At 37.6% G+C, this 17,480-nt stretch overlaps 1 protein-coding gene across 9 annotated transcripts in view; it reads left to right on the forward strand.

Annotated features, from left to right (window-relative positions):
• The window catches only part of LOC111144365 (SET domain containing 5), an 83,328-nt gene that overhangs the window by 57,158 nt on the left and 8,690 nt on the right, over positions 1-17,480 (forward strand). For all 9 annotated transcript variants that reach the window (XM_022498632.1, XM_022498635.1, XM_022498637.1 and 6 more), the window contains 2 exons: positions 4,791-4,920; positions 14,573-14,820. In XM_022498632.1, coding sequence (XP_022354340.1) covers positions 4,791-4,920; positions 14,573-14,820 — 378 coding nt within the window. The remainder of the gene's footprint in view (positions 1-4,790; positions 4,921-14,572; positions 14,821-17,480) is intronic.

Below are 17,480 nucleotides of genomic sequence, written 5' to 3' on the forward strand. Positions count from 1 at the left end.
GTAGAGGAAAGGTCCTGTTACAATTGGCATATTTTCTGATACTTGATCAAATAACAAGTTGGACTGTTTATTCCCTAGTAAATACGGAACCTGCTCTAAAATTTACTCTCTCTCTCTCTTTTTCTCTCTCTATCCCCCTCTCCCCACTGTCTCTCTAGTTACATATTGTTTTTGGATCTAGTGGCAGTAGTGTTTGATGGTTGTTTTGGAATGCTCTTTTGGAATTCCCAGAAGCCCTGCATATTTTCCAAAGATGTCTCTTGGGAATAGATCACTTCCCTCAGACCTATAATGTCATTTTTATGTTTCTAGAAGTTTAGGACACCCTTTCATTTGGTCTTCCTTTGAGGTAGAGTCTGTTCCCTGGAACACCCTTTTCTCTTATCCTCAGATCTGGATTCAGGCTGCCTTCCTCAGTGTCTGCCATTGCCCTCCTCCACTGGCATCACGTACATGAGGATGCTGCATATAGATTATTTGATGTGATGAAGTCTCCAACTCCAGGCAGGTCTTCCCTGACTCCTCCAAACTTAAAGCTTTTCTCTTTTCCCAAAGAGCAGAAATTATTTCTTGGGGGTGGGGGGTATGAAAGATGAGATAAAGTGGTGTGGGATATGGAGGGGAGGAGGGCAACAGGGTTCTGTGCACAAGGAAGGGCACTACCACCGAATGGGTAGCATACACTGAAGAAAGTCTTCCTAACTGCACATCTTATCTAAGTATTTGAGTCACTTAATGGTTTATTTGGGGGAAATTCCCAAGTAGAATAACCCCTAAGGAAAAATTTGACCATGAGATCTTTGCCAAAAGAGAGGCTTTGTACATAACACAATCACATGAATAACTTGCAGGTGTCAAGAATAAAAACAATGACATCTTTCTTAAGAAAAAAAAACGACTAGAAATTAGTGATATAGGAGAGTTGGGTCTCTGGGGATAAATTTTTATACCAAGTCACTTACCTTGGATCTCAGAGATCATCTGAGAAGGAAAAAAATTGTTTGCATTTGATGAGCATTATGATTAACCTTATTCTGTAATAATTAGAGAGTTAATTCTGGTATGGCATGCAAAACTAATCTTCCTATTACATTTAGCTCAGTCCCTCATAAAGAGTAACGGCTCAAAATCTTAACTACATTTTTAGAGTGCTGTTGAACAATTAGAGAAGGTGCATATAATGGTCTTTAGTTTGGAGGAGCAAGTCAGGTGATGACTACATATATATGTGTACACACACACACACACACACACACACACACACACATGCACATACATATATATAAGAGAAGTTCTTTCTTTTTGTTCTGTATTTGGCTGGACGTAATACTAGACTTCTAAGGATGTTAACTATTGAAGCATCTTATCAAGCCAGACAATAGGATCTCCTGTTTTGCTCCTTTGAGAAGGGTAGACAGTTATTTAGTACAGATTGATAATGAAGTCTGAATTGTAAGCAGTATGGACTAGCCTCTTGAAATGCCACCTTAATCATTCTGAAGCCAGGTTATAATCTTTCTCTTCCTGTCTTGATTTTCTAGCTAGCAGAGTCCTGTAAAAACCAAAAACATGTACGAATTTGATTTCAAATCTGATAGAAAATCCATTTTTTAGAACTCTTTTACCTCATATAATTTAGGACTTGTATCTATAGCTCATCTTTGTTATCTCCACTGGCAACAGATAAAAGTCCCATTTAACTCATGTCCATGTTTTATTCTCCAGATGTGTCTGACCATCCTTAGTCTTGTTTTCTGCAGGCTCTGCTCAGGCACTTTTATCTCTGTATGTCATATTAGTCTTCAGGAAGAGTTCAGGATATGTATGCTGAGTTATCTAGCAAGATTATCTCACTTAAATTTGGTCTTTAAAAATTTTTTAAGTTTAGATCTGAATTAGGTTAAGTCACAGGCTTAATATCTGCTGTTAACATACAGATGATATTATAGAATAAAAATTTCACTCTTTATAGCACAAAATTAATGAAATTGGGGCTTTTTACCTAGAAATTGAACTCTGCTTTATTCTAGGTAGGGATGGAAAAGAGTTATTTTTTAGATCGGTAGAAAGGATGCTTCAGTCCTAGTGTAGGACCTAAGAAGATCTGCATTATTCAACAAAATTGTTAGTTTTCTGAAAATTTCTCAGAGAAGAATATGTTAGATGAGAAAAACCACCCTTGGGATTAGTTAGAGCGGTGTGTATTGCTGATAGGCATACTGTTTCTTATCTGATTAAAGGATGTAAAAGCCTCATAAATAAAAACTATGTAAAGTTGCATGTTGTATACTTGCTTCCAGATTCTTAGGGTGTTTGACAGAACATTTTTGATGTCCCTGGAGTCTCTAAATTATAATGAATCATAGTTCTTAAAAAGCACATTATGGCTTATCTTGTATTGGGTCTTCACTTACTTTAGAATGGAAACATTGATTTTATGAGTGGCCAGTAAGCCTTTCAGTAGTGTCCTTCTTTGTTCTCTCTAAATCTTCTCTGAGCTTCAACTTTGTAGGTATAATATATGTGGGTTAGAGGGAGATTGGTCTTCCAGATTTCTAAGAAAACCATCCTGACTGAAACTAAAATACTTAGCTTTGCATTGGTATTTTATTGTGTATACAGGAGGGGGTTATATAATCTGTGTATCTCTATACTCAGTTGAACAGGTCCTCACTGAATATGTGCACCTGGTGATAAGCTATGAGCTTTCTTCATATGCATTCTCACTTAGCCTTCGTAACAACCCTGTGAAGTTGGGTTATTGGCCTTGAAACTTTGGCTGAGACGGATTGCCCAGAGTTAGGCAGCAGTCATATTTCAGTCCAGATCTTTGGACTCCAAAACCCAAATTACTTCTTTGCTCCTTCCCCTTGGTAATGAGACTTGTCAAAACATTTCTCTTACCTATCTCTGAGCTTCTGAAAGACCCTTATACAGAGTTTTGGAGGAGGAGGAAGTATCCTTTTGACCTAATAACTGTAGCTAGAACTGAGGTGCTAAGGGCATCTAAAATTAATTTGTTTTTATGGAACTTGTTAGTTACAAGCAAATGTTCAAGTTCTTTTTTTTTTTTTTTGTCAACTCTAAAATATTACATAGACATACAGAAGGGCCAGGAGAAATGGGTTTGCTCGTATTTGCTATGTTTGACCTTATAGCTAACCATAGCAGCATCTTACTCCTTAGAATGCCCCTGTCCTGGTTTTATTTTCCCTTTGTGTAGTCATGAGATCCAGAGTTTAAATTCTTTTATGCGTGCATCTACTTGACACTGGAAATTTAAGAAATTATCTACTCTTGGAGGAAAGCACAGTGACCCCCAAGTGAGTCCTGTCATCTGCTTTGAAAAGAAAAACTTGTATTTGAGGTATCTGTAACAAAGGATTTTTCACTCATTTTGTCCTCCTGGGCTTAGTTTTCCCCATCTGTACAATGAGTACTTTGGACAAGGTGACTTCCAAGGTCTCTTCTAAGTTGTAAGGTGCTGTGGTTCTGACAGTTCATCTTGATGTCAGTATTCTGTGTAAGCGAGTTCATTCATGGTCTTGTTTTGGCTTTTCCAAGATCTGGTCATTTCATAAAATGTTGATAACGATTCAACTGACTGTTGAGATCTCTTTTATATGCTTATTCACTCTTATTGCCTCGTGTTTACAGTTTTATTTTTGCTTTCATTTGCTAGACCACAAAGCCATTTATTTACATGATCTAAAATTTTTCATGGTGAAATTGCCCTCGCATTATTTCCCAAGTTTCTAAGAGAGTAAATCTATTTGCTCTCTTCAGTGAAGAGAATATTTACTTACCTGTAATACTTGTTCTCTAAAGGTGTGAAATTATAATCACCATTGCTCTTCCTATTTGGGGGAGGGTCTGATTCAGAAATTGATGTTTATCAAAATTCGATCTGTCTTATGTCAGGGCAGGAGAGCCACAGAGTGGTCAGCAACCTACAACTGTGTATCTTAAGAGAACACAATTACAGGTAAGAAATTTTCTCTCTTCCCCAGGATGAATAATCTTGTTATCCTAATCTTTGCAGACTCACTTTCTGACCTGAATTTGTATCTCATCATTTTAGATTCTAGTATTCATTACAAAAAAATGTGACTGATTAGAGCGCTCTTTTTGACTTTTCCCCTTTTTGATTTCTGCAAAACTTCATTTATTCTGGTGATTTGCATTATTCTTGGCCTAATTTAACTGAAGTACTTAGTAGGGAGAAAAAACTCACAGGTTATTCCATCTGAGAGTAGACCTTTTGGAAGTATTTTGTACCTGTATTGAAGAGCGGTTTATTCTCATCCAGAGTCTTCCTGTGAATCTTTTCTATTATCTCTTCAGATGTCCCCAGCACAGGGTAGACAACTCTTAAGAGATCTTTTATCTTCCCTTTGAGGCACTTATTTATGTACTAGTTTTATCCTATATGATCAAGTCTCTCTCTCAAATGAAAGCTAAGATTTCTTAATCTCTTACAATTTACCCCGTTCTAAACAATATGAAAAGTTGAATAGTAATCATTTTTTACTGGTTTTGGTTTTTTGATGGGATCTCATTATGTATAGTCCAGATTTTCTCAATTTTGCCCCATAGAAGGAATTGATGGGGCAATATTCTAATATGCTGAAACGCAAGACAAAAAATACTTGACTGTGGAACTCAGTGAGTGTGTTGGAGTGCATCTCTCACCAGTTGATATGTAATGATCCGGTTAATGTATTTGAAATAGCTTTACTAAGTAGTTTTAAATGATTATTGATAATTCCCTGGTTCTTTTCCCATTGTAGCGCTGGATAAAGCAAGCCTTGGAAGAAGGGATGACTCAAACATCATCTGTACCCCAAGAGACTAGAACTCAGCATCTATACCAAAGTAATGAGAATAGTAACTCTTCTAGTATCTGCAAAGACAATGCAGGTACGTATCTCAAACCTTCCTGAATACATGAGCAATGATTATTTCAGGTCAACATAAAAAAATTCAGTTTGAGTATTTGAACAGTTTGATTTAAAAAAAATTGTTATCTAAATAGTTACTTTACATCTGTCTTTACAGAGGAAGAGAGAGATCTCAAGTCAGGGAACAGTTTTCCCACGCCGACAAAGAAGGAACTAGACAGTGTACAGATAACAGCAGAAATGGTTAAAAAAAGGTTAGATACGTTTAAAGTAGTAAGTTTAGGAAATCTATATCCATGTTTATAAGAGGAGAAATAAGCAAGAAAGATGTGGGGTGCTGTTGAGGAAACAGTAAAGATTACACAAGATTGAGTGGGGTGGGGCTTGGGTGAATGAAGTAAATGAGAAATCCTTAAAATGGTATTGTTTTCAAAAGGGCTTACACAATTAGTGCAAAATTTTTTAGGAGACATGGCTTTGAATCCAATATAAAGTCCCTGTGAGTTTTTAAATTAGAAGGTCCTAAAAAATTGTAAGAATTTGTAAAAGAATTGTAAAATTTGTAATTTTAATTGAATTGCAATTGAGAGCGCTGGTACATGAATTTGTGAGGCTACCTTATTTTGGCACCAGTCTTTTTACCAAAGTTTCTCCTGCCAATTTCAGCTTAATTGAAAAGTTCTCTGTGACTTCCATAAGTTTATCTCTAAATAAATTTTGTGAATATTATGTAATCAAAAAAATAAAATAGATGCTAAAGGTCACAGCTAACATGATGTAATATTTCAGATTTTCATTAAAAACTACTTCACTGTTTCTGTTCATTGCCTGTGACTAAATATGAATTTAAATAGATTTGTACTAATAATATCTGCTTTATATTAAAATTCTGTGTAATAGTATATGTGGAAAAAAGTAAGCTGCTAAAAATTTTTTTTTCAAATTATTAACTTAGTTAATTCCTCTATCTCTAATTTGGATTATACGTTACAAATTTTCACGTGTATAACCCCAGGATAATAAAACCCCAGTGTGAACATCTGGAAGATAAATGATACTATTTATCTTATCTTTGTCTTTATTCTTAAAGTATTTTACCCTTCTTCTACATCAAAGATTAGAGAGATTTACTCAAACTAGACAAATACAAAGAAATGCTGATACCAGATTTCCATCAATATTAGCAATTTATTGGAAGCTTTTACAGTACAGTGAGAGTATAACTTAAATCTTCCATCTAATATACATAATTAGGCACACTTGCATTTGTGTTTTGTATTTGAGTTTGGGAAAGGAAGGTTGTATAACAGTTCATGTCCTGACTAGCAAAGACTCATAGGCAAACTGTCCTTGTTACTACATGCCTGGTTGGAATGGAATTAGGACTATTAGTCACCAAGCTTTATTGAATTTTTGCTCTGGTCTCTAGCAGTGAGAAACATTTGAAGAACACACCTTGCCCTTAAGGAGCAACATAACCAAAAGGAAAATATTTAATTAAACCAAGCAGTAGTCAAATGAATGATGGTATATTGCTGCAAGTTAGTATAAATCCTGAGGGATTATTTTTATTTGCTGGTTATGTTTTTTCAAAAAGACCAAGGAGATGTTAATCAAGAAAGTGAAGTGGGGGTGTCTGGGTGGCTCAGTTGGTTAAGCACCCTACTCTTGATTTCACCTCAGGTCATGATTTCAGGGTTGTGGGACCAAGCCCTACATCAGGCTCTGTGCTGAATGTAGAGCCTGCTTAAGATCCTCCCTTCTCTCCACCCCCCACCCTGTTCCTCTCCCCACCCCACCCCTTCCTCCCTCTGGTAGAGGGGGAGGGTCAGAGAAAGGGAAGTGTTTTGGTAGAGTAGAAAGAATCCAGTGGACCTGAATTTGAAAACCAGCTCTACCCTTTACTAAGTTCGTGATGTTAGGCAAGTTACTAAGCATCTCTGAGCCTCCTCTCTAAAATGGGAATGATAATACCTGTTTTATAGAGCTTATATGAGATTAGTGAGTTAAATAATGTATGTAAAGTGGTTAGAGTAGTATCAAACCCATAACAGGAATTATTACTAACATTATTCTACACAAAATACTCTTTCTTGTTGAGCATTTATGAAATGTTTACAGAAATTAGTCAGATACTAAGGTACATTAAAGATGCTAAGTTCCTAAAATCTAAACTTGATTAGGAATAAAAAATAAGGGCGCCTGGGTGGCTCAGTGGGTTAAGCCTCTGCCTTCGGCTCAGGTCATGATCCCAGGGTCCTGGGATCGAGCCTCGCATCAGGCTCTCTGCTCAGCAGGGAGCCTGCTTCCTCCTCTCTGTCTGCCTGCCTCTCTGCCTACTTGTGATCTCTGTCTGTCAAATAAATAAATAAAATCTTTAAAAAAAAAAAAAGGAATAAAAAATAAAATTACTCTTCAGGAAGGAGAGGGCATAATGTTCATTGTTTGCAAATGGTGTGGATATGTACCTAGTAAAGTCTAATCATCTGATAAACTTAGATTTAATAAGAGTTTAGTAAAACCGGGGCACCTGGGTGGCTCAGTGGATTAAAGCCTCTGCCTTCAGCTCAGGTCATGATCCCGGGGTTCTGGGATCAAGCCCCAAATCAGGCTTTCTGCTCAACGGGAAGCCTGCTTCTTCCTCTCTCTCTGCCTGCCTCTCTGCCTGCTTGTGATCTCTCTCTCTGTCAAATAAATAAATAAATAAAATCTTAAAAAAAAAAAAGTTTTAGTAAAACCACTGGATAGAAGGTACATATGCAAAAATTAATAACATATGTGTACTAATAAAATGAATGAAGAAAATTTTTTCATTCCCAGACTTAACAAAACTAAGAAACTGCATGGGAATAACCATAGTGGAATGTGTGGAGTAAACCATTGCTGAGAAATATGTTTATAAAGTCTTGAAGATAAAGTCTATATTTCTTAACGAAAATTATAACTGTAGTATCTCACCCACCTTCCCCACCTCCCATCCCCAGTTTAATATAGTTCCCATCAAAGTAGCTCATTATGGAAGTTGATTAAATGAAGTTTCTCTAAATAAACATGAAGATAAGAAAAAAGAAGAAAATAAAAAGGCAAAGAAGTGCCTTCCCTAGCAGTACAAAACTAGTTTCTAAGGGGCACCTGGGTGGCTCATCTGGTTAAGTATATGTCTCGATTTCAGCGTAGGTTATGGTCTCAGGATAGTGAGATCAAGCCCTACCTAGAGCTCTGCGCTGAACTTGGAACCTGCTTAAGATTCCCCCTCGCTTGCCTTCTCTCTCAAAAAAACCCAAAACTAGTTTCTAATATGAAGCCGGAAGCTAATACTTAAATTAGAATAGTACTGGTGCCTGAGTGTATGTGTGTGTATGGGATAGAATAGCCAGAAAGAGGTCTTAGGTAAATGAAATATTTGCTAAATTGTTCTGGAATTTTTACTTTACTTGAGGGATTAAAAAGAATTAGATCCTTGCCAAAACAAGTTCTAGACACATTGAATTTTTTTTTTAAGTCAAACTTGAATAAAGTTTCTGTGTCTATATTGTCTAAATATTATATAGAGTTTAATAGAGGAGAAGTCTATGTTTTTTAAAGATTTTATTTATTTATTCGACAGACAGAGGTCACAAGTAGGCAAAGAGGCAAAAAGAGAGGAGGAAGCAGGCTATCCGCTGAGCAGAGAGCCCAATGTGGGGCTCGATCCCAGGACCCTGGGATCATGACCTGAACCAAAAGCAGAGGCCCTAACCCACTGAGCTACCCAGGCGCCCCTAGAGGAGAAGTCTATTAAGAGAAAGGATTTGCAAAAAAAAAAAAGAGAAAGGATTTGCAATAAAAATGGCAGGAGAATAATATTCCTACTACTAGCAATTTGCTAAGGTTTAATATAATGTATTAAAAAGACTAATACTCTGGGTTGCTTGGCTGGCTCAGTCAGTAGAGCATGTGACTCTTGATCTCAGAGTCATGAGTTCCAGCCCCGACACTGGAGTTAGAGATGACGTAAAGAAATAAACTTTTAAAAAAAAACCACCTAACGTAGTTGTTCTACAGAAATAAATATGGACTAAAAAGTTTTGTACTAAGTACTAGTTGTCGAATTATTAATAACTGCAAAAATGTAGAGAATAAAAAGCAGGATTTCAAGCACTAAAGGAGTGGTAAAATTTGTTTATTTGCTATGTGCACATACTTTTGGGTGCACATAGCATACCATATGCATGTATATACTATATACTATACAGTTTTATTAAAATTTTTCACCCTTTATTTTGTCAAACTAACCCACCAAAACAGCATCTTACTACTTTTTTTTTTTTTTTTAAAGATGTTATTTATTTATTTGACAGAGATCACAAGTAGACGGAGAGGCAGGCAGAGAGAGAGAGGGAAGCAGGCTTCCTGCCGAGCAGAGAGCCCGATGCGGGACTCGATCCCAGGACCCCGAGATCACGACCTGAGCCGAAGGCAGCGGCTTAACCCACTGAGCCACCCAGGCGCCCCTACTTTTTTTTTTTTAAGATTTTATTTATTTATTTGAGAGACAGAGATCACAAGTAGGCAGAGAGGAAGGCAGAGAGAGAGGGGGAAGCAGGCTTCCTGCTGAGCAGAGAGCCCGATGCGGGGCTTGATCCCAGGACCCTGGGATCATGACCCGAGATGAAGGCAGAGGCTTTAAGCCACTGAGCCACCCAGGCACCCCAACATCTTACTACTTTTAAGTTAAATTTCAGTGATCTGAATCTTGAATCTGTAAGAATATCAAAATAAAAGTATATTATGACCAAATGAAATTTTTCCTACAAATATACGGATGGTTTAGTATTTGAAAAATTATTCATATAATTAATTTATTAGCAGGCCAAATGGAGGAGGGGGAGTAATAGTACAGTAAATATTAATTTAAGGATAAATCTAGTAAAATAAGATGCCTATAATAACCTTTTTTTTTTTTTTTTTTTTTTTTTAAGATTTAGAAAGAGGAGGAGCAGGAAGAGGAGCAGAGGGAGAGGGAGAGAGAACCTCAAGCAGACTCTGTGCTGAGTGTGGAGCCCTGTACAGGGCTTGAGCTCATGACTTGAGTGGAAACCAAAAGTTGGACACTTAACCAACTGAGCCACACAGGCCCCCCATCTTAGATTTTTTTTTTTTTTTTTACATCCTTCTGAAAAATAGTTGCCAGTTATGCTTAATGGTGAAAACTTTGTATTAAACCTTAAAATGCATTATCAAAAACACCAAAACTAAATTAATACTGTGTACTAAATTGTACTTCAATTAAAATTATAATATTTTAAAAATGTGTTATGAGGGGCGCCTGGGTGGCTCAGTGGGTTAAGGCCTCTGCCTTCAACTCAGGTCATGATCCCAGGGTCCTGGGATCGAGCCCCGCATCGGGCTGTCTGCTCGGTGGGGAGCCTGCTTCCCCTCCTCTCTCTCTGCCTGCCTCTCTGCCTACTTGTGATCTCTGTCTGTCAAATAAATAAATAAAATCTATTTTAAAAAATGGGTTATCAGATTATCCCCCTTTTATATTAATTAACAATGTCTAGAATTATTAGACAATGTGAGTACCAAAAAAAAAATCTGTGAGATAAAAGTACAGGTAAAGAGGATGTGTATGTTGTACAAATAATGTGCTTTATCTACCTAGAAAAGCCAAGTGAGTTTACTAAAACACTGGTAGCTAGATACAAAGATAAACATTTTCTTACATGTTAAAAATAACATGTAGAGGGGCACCTGGGCGGCTCAGTTGGTTAAGCACCCAGCTCTTGATTTCAGCTAAGGTCATGATCTTAGAGTCCTAGAGTCAAGCTCAGATGGAATCAAGCCCTCATTCAGGCTCTGCACTCAGCAGGGAGTCTGCTTGAGGATTCTCTCTCCCTCTGCCATTCCTTCAACTCACACTCAATCATGTGTGCTCTCTCTCAAGTAACTATTTAAAAAAAAAAAAAGTGCAGCTAATAACACAGAAATATGTGTAATAATACACAGAGATAACAAAAACTAGAAAACATGGGCGAGTAACCCTAATTAGAAATGTGACAAATCAAGATGCCTGAGTGATTCAGTTGGTCAATCATCTGACTTCGGCTCAGGACACAGATCTCAGGGTCTTGGGATGGAGCCCCAAGTCTAGATCCCTGCTCGGCAGGGAGTCTGCTTGTCCCTCTGCCCCTCCCCTGCTCTCGCTTGCTTGCTCTCTCTCATAAATGAACAAAAGAAAGAAAGAAATATGACATATCTATATGAAGAAGTATAAATGAAGGCATGAGTAGCTGAACAATTGTTACCAAGGTGCTGAGTGAGAATTCTTCAGTTACCCCTGAGTTTAATACAATACCAATCAAAATTCTGACTTTGGTGGGGAAAGTACTGTCAGCATGGTGAATGATTTCAACAGTTCACTGACAGGAATAAGTATGCTAGAATAGCCAAAATATTTTGGACAGCTACAGTTGAATAAATGAAATTACCCAAGTTTTACTAAAATGAATGTCAATATTGATGCCACTTAGCAGTAAAACTGTACAAAACTAAACCCAGTTTGTGCAAGAATCTAATAGGATAAATGTCATATTTCAAATCAGTGGAGAAATTATAATTCTATAATTACAAAAGATTTTTGAAGAATTACTACCTTCTACTGAAGTATGTTTTGAGTTGAAGTATATTTGGACATAAAGGGAAAATAGGCCAGGTTTTTTGGGTGTTTTATTGTTTTGTTTGTTTTTGTTTTTTAAGATTTTATTTATTTATTTGACAGAGATCACAATTAGGCAGAGAGGCAGGCAGAGAGAGAGAGAGAGAGGAGGAAGCAGGCTCCCCGCCAAGCAGAGAGCCCGATATGGGACTCGATCCTAGGACCGTGGAATCATGACCTGAGCCAAAGGCAGAGGCTTTAACCCACTGAGCCACCCAGGCACCCCTTGTTTTATTTGTTTTTAAGATTTTATTTATCAGAGAACACAAGCAGAGGGTGCTACAGGCAGAGGAAGAAGCAGGCTCTCTGCTGAGCAAGGAGCCCGATGCAGGACTTGATTCTCGGACCCCAGGATCTTGACCTGAGCCCAAGGCAAATGTTTAACTATGTGGATGTTGCTAGATGCTTTTTACCACGTGTTTCTGAATGAAAATTGTAGGTTACTGAGCTGTGTTAGACAAGGGTCAGTAAGGCCATGTCAAGAAAAAGGTCTAGATGAAAATGCACCAGGATATTAGGAGTACGTTAATCTGTAGGTATCGTTTCAAATTTTGTGTTTGTTTAAATATGTGGGTGTTTGTTTATACAGTTTTGCAGATTATTTGAGTATAAAGAAAAACGATGTAAGACTTGAAAAAAATTTGAACGTATAGTGTTATAGGTAGGAAAAAGGCAAATGACCACTGGCCCATAAGCTTCCATCAGGGCAGATATCAGATTTATTTTGTTGAGTATTATACCATAATAAGAACTCAATAAATATGTTTTAAGTGAATGACCTATAAGTTGATTTGGAAGTGGTAGGATTCATCTGTACATTCTAACTTTCCTAGAGTGAGCTTTATTACTTATCTAATTCCCTTTAGTATTTAGTGTTGGACCTGTCAGTATAGCAGTGGGTTTTGTTTTGTTTTGTTGTTTTGTTTTCTTTAAGATTTACTCTCAGAGTACATTAAAAAGTGTTCTAAGGGCACCTGGGTGGCTCAGTGGGTTAAGCCTCTGCCTTTGGCTCAGGTGGTGATATCAGGGTCCTGGGATCAAGGCCCGCATCGGGCTCTCTGCTCAGCCGGGAGCCTGCTTCCCCCTCTCTCTCTGTCTACCTATGATCTCTCTTTCTGTCAAATAAATAAAATCTTGAAAAAAAAATGTGTTCTAAACATGTCATGAATCACATCTTTGTTTTTTTATACCTAAGCATCTTTCAAAGGAGGAAAGTCAGAAAGCTCTATTTCTGGAAAACAAAAATATGAATATACTTCAGTCTAGGAAAATAAGAAATTCTCACATATCAGAAAGAAAAAAAGCATGTCCTGTATTTTTGGCATTTATTCTTCTCTCCATTTCCACATCTGCTAGCCTAGTTCAGGACTCATAACTGTTAACTACTCCTTTAACTCCAAATAGTCTCCCATTGTCATCCTAACTGTTACTGTCAGAGTAAATCATCCTGAAGCATAACTCTGAGCATGCCTTCTGTCCCAGCACTTGTCCTTGAAGGCATGGGATAAATGCCACTCCTTCCACTTAGCCTTGGGGATATATTTTGACATAATGATTAGGAATGTAAATGAGGGGCGCCTGGGTGGCTCAGCTCTTAAGTCTGCCTTCCACTCAGGTCATGATCCTGGGGTGCTGGGATCGAGCCCCGAGTTGGGCTCCTTGCTCAGTAGGGAGCCTGCTTCTTCCTCTTCTCCCTGCTTGTGCTCTCTCACTGTCTTTGTCTGTCTCTCTCAAATAAATAGAATCTTTTTTAAAAAATGGAATGTAAATGAAACTAAATTATCTAGTCTTTATCTCTGCACATCAAATTCCTCATCTTTAAAATGGATTTATGGAGTTATATTAAATCTGATAATTCACATAAAGCACATAGAGTAGTGCCTGGCATATAATAAGCACTTAAAAGTGTAATTTTTTTTTTTAAGATTTTATTTTTAAGTAATCTCTATAATCAATGTGGGTCTTGAACTCAGGACCCTGCGATCAAGAGTTGCAAAGCATAATTATTTTTTACAAATGCACAGCAGTATGATCCTCTATAGAGATTCTTAAACTTACATTATGCATGTTTTATATTATTTATATTAAATGATTTAAATACTACATTAAATAATATATATTAAACATACTTTTTCTCATCTTCACAAATTTGTAAATCCCCTTAAATAGACTATAGGGTGACCTCCCCTTACATACCTAATTCAGTGGTTTCCATATAGTAGATATTAAGTAAATAAATATTTTTAGCTGTAAATGAATAAACGTAGATTTTTTTCCTCTGAGAAAGTGAGATAGGTGCTTTGATCCGAGTGGTCATTAAAATATATAGGGTAGTAGTTTCCTTTATAAGTGGACCCAAGAAATAAAAGAAGTGTAGGATATTCCAATCAGAAAAAGAGTACCAGCCTCATTTTTGAAAATGGTTGGGAGAAATTTTTGTAAAAATCATTTCCTACTTTGAAGCACTCTAAAATTAGGGGCCAGATATATAGGTCAGGTAATCATTTGTAACTCTTTCCCACTAAAGCAAAAAATTTTCTACCAAAAAATGGTAGAAATATATAAAAGAAGATAAAAGGAGTATGGAGTTAACATTCTAGAAACTTGAGCTGGTCACATGGCAATTAAGTAGAGGGTGATTTTACTAAGTGACAGTGAGATTTTTAGAAATTCAATGTAAAAAATAAAAGAGGTTTATATTTTCCACTGGAAGAGATTAAATTTGTTCCAGAGATCAGTCATTAGAAGTGTCAGATTCATCTGGTGATTCTCTGGGCAGTAGAGAATTTTGAGAATTACTTATATTTGGCAATTAGAGAGTTCTTTGGCTTTTGGTTTGATTGCAGGGAGATAACATCGGGATGAGGCAGAAAAGGAATTAAGAGCCATTGTGGGCTAGAGATTAATGGCTTTACTACAGAGCCTCCCTTTAAGCTGTGGTTTCAGTCTCTCATCCAAGCTTTGTATTTCACAGACTTGTTGAGCCCATTAAAGAAATGGAAGTCTCGCTATCTGATGGAGCAGAATGTCACCAAGTTACTGCGGCCTCTTTCTCCAGTCACACCACCCCCTCCCAATCCTCCAGGCTCAAAGAGCCCCCCGCTGACCACATCTGGCCCATCTCACCCAGAAGAGGAGTGTCGAAATGGATACAGCCTCATGTTCTCACCAATCACGTCTCTTACTACTGCTAGTCGCTGCAATACTCCTCTGCAGTTTGAGGTGATTTGGGTTTGCTTGTCGGGAGTGCTGAATATGAAAATTATCATTTGCCCTTTTCGTTTCAAGTATAATATCATTCCCAATAATTCTTGACCATGTTCCTGCCAGTCTTAGCAAGAGAATGAGAAACCTCAGCTTCGGTGTGACCTGTTACCTGGTAGCCTCTCATCTTCCCCAAAAGTCCCCATACTTTCCCAAAAAGGAATAGTTCTACCATCGATGACATTCATCTGTTTTTGCATGCAATCCGTCAGTCTCCATAACCGTAGTAAGCATGTTAACATCCATCTTTGTCTTTACTACATACCTTGGTTAAAATAGGTCTCTAGCTGCCTAGTAACCACTAATGAAACCAGCTTCAGAGCTCAGATTGTACTGATTGACTCTCTTTCTTTCTAGGCCTTTAAATGAGTGAGCTATCTTTCCCTGTTGTTCTGTATTCTTACTGTGGCCTCAGTGAATGGAGATTTAGAAAGTTTGGGGTATGGTTTGTGGCAAATGAGGGGTTTTTTCCTACTCCAGGTTACTTTCCCTTCTTGTTACAATGTGTTAGGAATGAAAAATTAGAAAGAGCCTAACAACATGTATTTGTAAGAGACATATTTATTACATTCACTCTCTGGATTAAGTTAGAAATGTGTATTTTAGCTGTTGGAACAGTTAATTCTGATTCACATTCTCGTGTTCATGTGTGGATGACAATAGGTTTACTGAATAGAATCCTTGTGTATGAAAAAAAATCAATCTATTGCATGCTGCTTTGATTTGAAATTCATTAAACAGTCTCTTCCTTCTTCTTAAAATTCACCAAACAACTTAGCTCTGCCCCTAGCTTATAATTTCTCTAGATGTCTTCTTTGATAAAGATGAATGCTTTAACCAATGCCTGCCTACCTGTTCACCCCTTATGAAAGCATAGGGATTAAAAGTACCCGTCCTTTTGAATGGCCAACTCAGAAGGAGGTAGCTAGCAACCTTGAAAGCAGGAAACAGCTATGTTCTGTACCTGAATAGACTGTATTAATTTCTTTGGGAGCAAACTTCTTTGGCAAGGGGATGGTGGGGAAGCAGAGGGAACCTTCCTGGTTACATTTGATTTATAGAGAAGTTACTCTTTACCAAATTCGCTGTGACATTCTTATTAGCCATACAGTAAAGCTCCTGATGCAGGCCTTACTAACTTTACTTTGTCTAATTGCCTTGATTTTTCAGTTAGCAAGTAGAATTTAATAGTAAAATTTCATAAGAGAGTGTTCACCCTGGAGGGCAGCAAATTGTAAGCATAAGATTTCATACTTTATCATTTCAGGTTTTATTATAATTAAAAAGGTGAAATTACAGAAATCAGAAGGTACATCACCTTCCAAGACCGTTAAATTGAGCATTCAGTGCATTTCCTAATCCCATGTAGTATTTTAGATAACTGAAACACTGTGCAAGGGTAAGGTATTCTATTTATTTATTTATTTATTTATTTTATTTTACAAATCAAAGATCAGTTTAGTGATGCATAGTCTAAGCATAATGTTAGAATACTGGGAATAAAAGTATTATATTAAATAATTCATCCCCTCAAAAAGTCTACTGCCTCTTTTCACTGTTTCAGTCTCACGATTTAACTAAGGAAATTTAATCTTTCTTGTCAATAAAACAGACTTCACCATCCTGACCATCTTTATCACCATTTTAACTGCCATGCTTTTTCCTGTATTCTAGTATAGGAAGCCTTATTTCCATACAAGACTATGACACAGAGAAATATCAAAAAGGTGTAACAGGTAAAGCTCAGTTTGGTTGGGGAAGAATCTTTTTTAAAGGAAAAAAAAAAAATCATCCTAGTGAAAAATGTCCCCAGTGCTAAGAGAAAGAGCGGAGAAGACATGTAGTAGAAGAGAACAAGATCGTGAGGGCGGGGGAAGCATCAAAGAAAAGGAATAAAAAGCAACTTTGATTTTAATTAACCTCTCCTTTCCACCAGAATAACCTTTCCCTTCTCTTCCTCGCCCAGTATCTACACACTACCCAGCCCACCAAATAAAATTAACAGCCTCATTTCACCTCCCATGGAATGGATCTGCCACCCGGGTCTCCAACATTAGGAACCCTCCCCTTCCTTTACCCCTAGTACTCTGAATCCTTGTCACAACCACCACCATCTTTCTGGCCACTTTTTACCGTTCAGATCTCCCATCAGAGTTCACTGGCCAGTTCCTGTTTGAGTGCTCTGGGAGTGCTGCATCACGTGAAAGCTCTAAGGGGAAGCCTGTTTAAAATGCAGGGACTTGAAATGTTCCCGTCTGCTTCCCCCCACTCTCTGTTCCCAAAAGTACAGGAATTTTCATATCAGAGAACATTGGTAGGCAGGGGTGTTCAGACCCAGTTAGATTATGCTGTGAACTGTCTAGCCTATGAGCTGGATTGCATTCTGTGTCCTGTAACTGTTATGCAGGAGAGCTGGCCATCTCCCTAGCCCTGTCAGCCCCAGCATGCCCAGCACTTTCCCTCGACACTGGTGGCAGGCCTGAACCACACAGGAGAATGAAGAAATAGTTTCGGAAGGAGGTGTGGGATAAAAGAAAAAGATTTCCCTATGGAGGAATAAGTGGTAGGGTGCCCATCAGTAATAAATACTATAGGCTAATCAACTGTCATCAGATGTA

This window comes from Enhydra lutris, unplaced genomic scaffold (assembly GCF_002288905.1).
Source record: "Enhydra lutris kenyoni isolate GAN:26980312 unplaced genomic scaffold, ASM228890v2 scaffoldscaffold10, whole genome shotgun sequence".
In the NCBI taxonomy this organism is placed as follows: Eukaryota; Metazoa; Chordata; class Mammalia; order Carnivora; family Mustelidae; genus Enhydra; species Enhydra lutris.